Raw genomic sequence first — 2743 nt, forward strand, 5'->3', positions numbered from 1 at the left:
CATGGCGGCACTACAGTGCGTGGCGCTCCTATCGACCATGTGCGGGACTGCAGTTGCCTTTCGACCCAACAGATTGAGCGCCTCTTCAGCCCAGGACTACACCCACGAGGACCTGACCAGAGAAGCCGTTCTGAAGGTCGTGGCCAGGTTTCTGGAGGAGAACCCAGAGCCCGGTAGGTCAGTGACCCCAGGTCAGGCTTAGGTCACTTTTCCAAACCGGGGCACGGTCGGGCAGCTTCCGGTAGCGAAAAGAATGCTATAAAATATATCAAAATACACAAAATGTCAAAATAATATTCGTGGGCATGATTTGTGTATATTCTTAGGAATACATTTAAATTTTCTTTTCTTAAAACGAAATTTCGTTTCTTGAAACGTCCCGACCGGGACCCGGTTTGGAAATGTGACCTAAGCTTACAGCATCACCAGGTTATTTTATTATAGGTAATTTTCAATGTGACCTGCACCAGTGCAGGTATGCAGAGAAAGGTATTTCGAGCCCTGTCACGTTTTAAAAAAGGTTACCTTGCGGATAAAAGTTATTGAATATGCCACGATCTTAAAAAATGGATACTAATTTAATGATCCTAAAATTCCGAAGTCAATTCCAAAGTCAAAGAAGACTTACGGATGTCATCCATATAATATCTTCTATCCTCTCTCTGTAATTGTAGCCTGGTATCCAGCCGTAATAAAGCTCCCGAGTCTCTTCTATCCTCTCTCTGTAATTGTAGCCTGGTATCCAGCCGTAATAAAGCTCCCGAGTCTCTTCTATCCTCTCTCTGTAATTGTAGCCTGGTATCCAGCCGTAATAAAGCTCCCGAGTCTATTCTATCCTCTCTCTGTAATTGTATTCTGGTATCCAGCAGTAATATAGCTTCTGAGTCTCTATTACGGCTAGATACCAGGCTAATTATAATTTTCTTCTTGACACAGGGAGCAAAATCAGGACCCGTCGCGAGGTGAACAGTGACGTCACGGTTCTGTCCTACAGTGTCACCAGCTCCGGGCCCAGAGACCACGACCTTCCCGTGGACGAGGCTCTGCTGGAGATGGTCATTACCATAGAAAGTTCGGTGGAGTTGCCGTCGTGTACCCTATTCACACCCTCAGGTAATAAGGCGGGTTGAGTCTTTCTGCATTGAAGTTAAAGTATAATTTCCAATACAAAAAATCTCTTCTGTGACCTCACTCCTTCTGTGACGTCACGTTAAGCAGATAGAACACGTGACTCAGTGATTCATGAACATTGGATCATGAGCTATAGAAAGTCTATATGGCGCCGTGTCTTTGTAGAGGAATGGTTGTAATACCTGTCTTCTTCTTCCTCTCGCAAAAAAACGCCTGGTTCTGTGTCCAACATTCTTACTATGTCCAGTTGTAAAACTTCCTCGGCACCATAGACTTACTGCAACTTATGATCCACTGCGTATGGTGACGTCACTCAAGCAGTGCATTGGCCATTGCTCATTCCTTGACAAAAACAGTTGGACAGACAAACAATTCGGTCCAAGTTTTGTGTTAGAAACTACAGTTCAACTTCGATCCAGAATGACTTCTACCCTTTGCCAGTAAACGTATTAACGCCAACCTCCCTTAGAACGGGATAAAGGAAATTTCAAGGACTGCGTGAACAACATTTTCAAACATTTTGTTACTACGGTTTGTCTTTGATCGTATATGATACTTTGTTAGTCTTTTTACCCCACAGGTAACGTCGCTGACTCGGCCATTGTTGAGGTTATCCTGAACAGTGGCGGGTACAAAGTGGTGAAGGTTGTCAGCCCTGCCGCCGGACTGTGGCGACTGCACCTGAACGATGCTCAGGCCTACAGCGTAGAAGTAGCAGGGAAAAGTGTCATGGACTTCTCTGCTGAGTTCACTGACCTGAGAGCCGGCATCCCCATTGACGGGAGACCGATAGCAGGTGCGAATGATTTTCCCGGCAAAAACACCCCTGCATGATCAAGAAAATTCGATAGGGGGCCAAATGTTTTTATATATCACTCACTCTGGAAGGCCTGTTTTCGAATATACGAGATACGCACTGATTTGATCGCGTATGGAGTAGAGCGCGTTCGGGATAGGCCTGCATCACATATGTTAATGTATTTTTGTTATGATAGGAGTTGACTATGTGCTGGTTGTGAGAGGAACCGGTTTGGGGAATGCGGGAAGCGTGACCTCGGTAACGCTGCGTGACGTGACAGGCACGGCCCTTACAACGGTCAACCTTGCGGAGAGCATCTTCATGGGGGAGGCTGTCTACACCGCTACCGTTACAACTCCTAACCAAGTAATGGTGGTATCTCACTGCACTTGGGGCACCGGTGCAGCACTGCGGGGTTCGAAACGTACTCAAAAAATTTCAGAGATAAATTTTCAATATTATCTTTTTACGTATTACGCAATATCAAATCATACCAAAGTTCGAAACACAACGTTAACAGTGCCGCGGTGAGCAAACCCCAAGTGCCGCAACGGTGCCCCAAATATTGTTGAGATACCACCTTAAGAGCCCAACATGATTGAAAGTTCCTTACCTCCGTAGAAAGTGAAGGTTTTACTTATATGTGTGTATGTGTGTGTGTGTTGTCACAGAATGGACAGTCTACAGGTAAGTGTGTGTGTGTGTGTGTGTGTGTGTGTGTGTGTGTGTGTGTGTGCGTGTGTGATCACAGAATGGGCAGCCTACAGGAAAGTGTGTGTGTGTGTGTGTGTGTGTGTGTGTGTGTGTGTGTGA

General features: G+C 45.8%; 1 protein-coding gene across 1 annotated transcript; it reads left to right on the forward strand.

The window, feature by feature from the left end:
• Positions 1–2461, forward strand: LOC118424286. Its single transcript, XM_035832831.1, has 4 exons — positions 1–173; positions 937–1113; positions 1712–1927; positions 2127–2461. The coding sequence occupies exons 1-4, from the start codon at positions 2–4 to the stop codon at positions 2459–2461; spliced, it is 900 nt and encodes a 299-aa protein (XP_035688724.1). The 5' UTR covers position 1.
• The last annotated feature ends 282 nt before the right edge of the window (positions 2462–2743 follow it).

This window comes from Branchiostoma floridae, chromosome 10 (assembly GCF_000003815.2).
Source record: "Branchiostoma floridae strain S238N-H82 chromosome 10, Bfl_VNyyK, whole genome shotgun sequence".
In the NCBI taxonomy this organism is placed as follows: domain Eukaryota; kingdom Metazoa; phylum Chordata; class Leptocardii; order Amphioxiformes; family Branchiostomatidae; genus Branchiostoma; species Branchiostoma floridae.

Bases quoted from the DNA above. Each gene is read 5' to 3' on its own strand.
- LOC118424286 (XM_035832831.1), top strand. From the start codon at position 2: ATGGCGGCACTACAGTGCGTGGCGCTCCTATCGACCATGTGCGGGACT. The intron at 1,114-1,711 runs GTAATAAGGCGG...TTTACCCCACAG, and splicing joins TACCCTATTCACACCCTCAG to GTAACGTCGCTGACTCGGCC. The intron at 1,928-2,126 runs GTGCGAATGATT...TTGTTATGATAG, and splicing joins TGACGGGAGACCGATAGCAG to GAGTTGACTATGTGCTGGTT.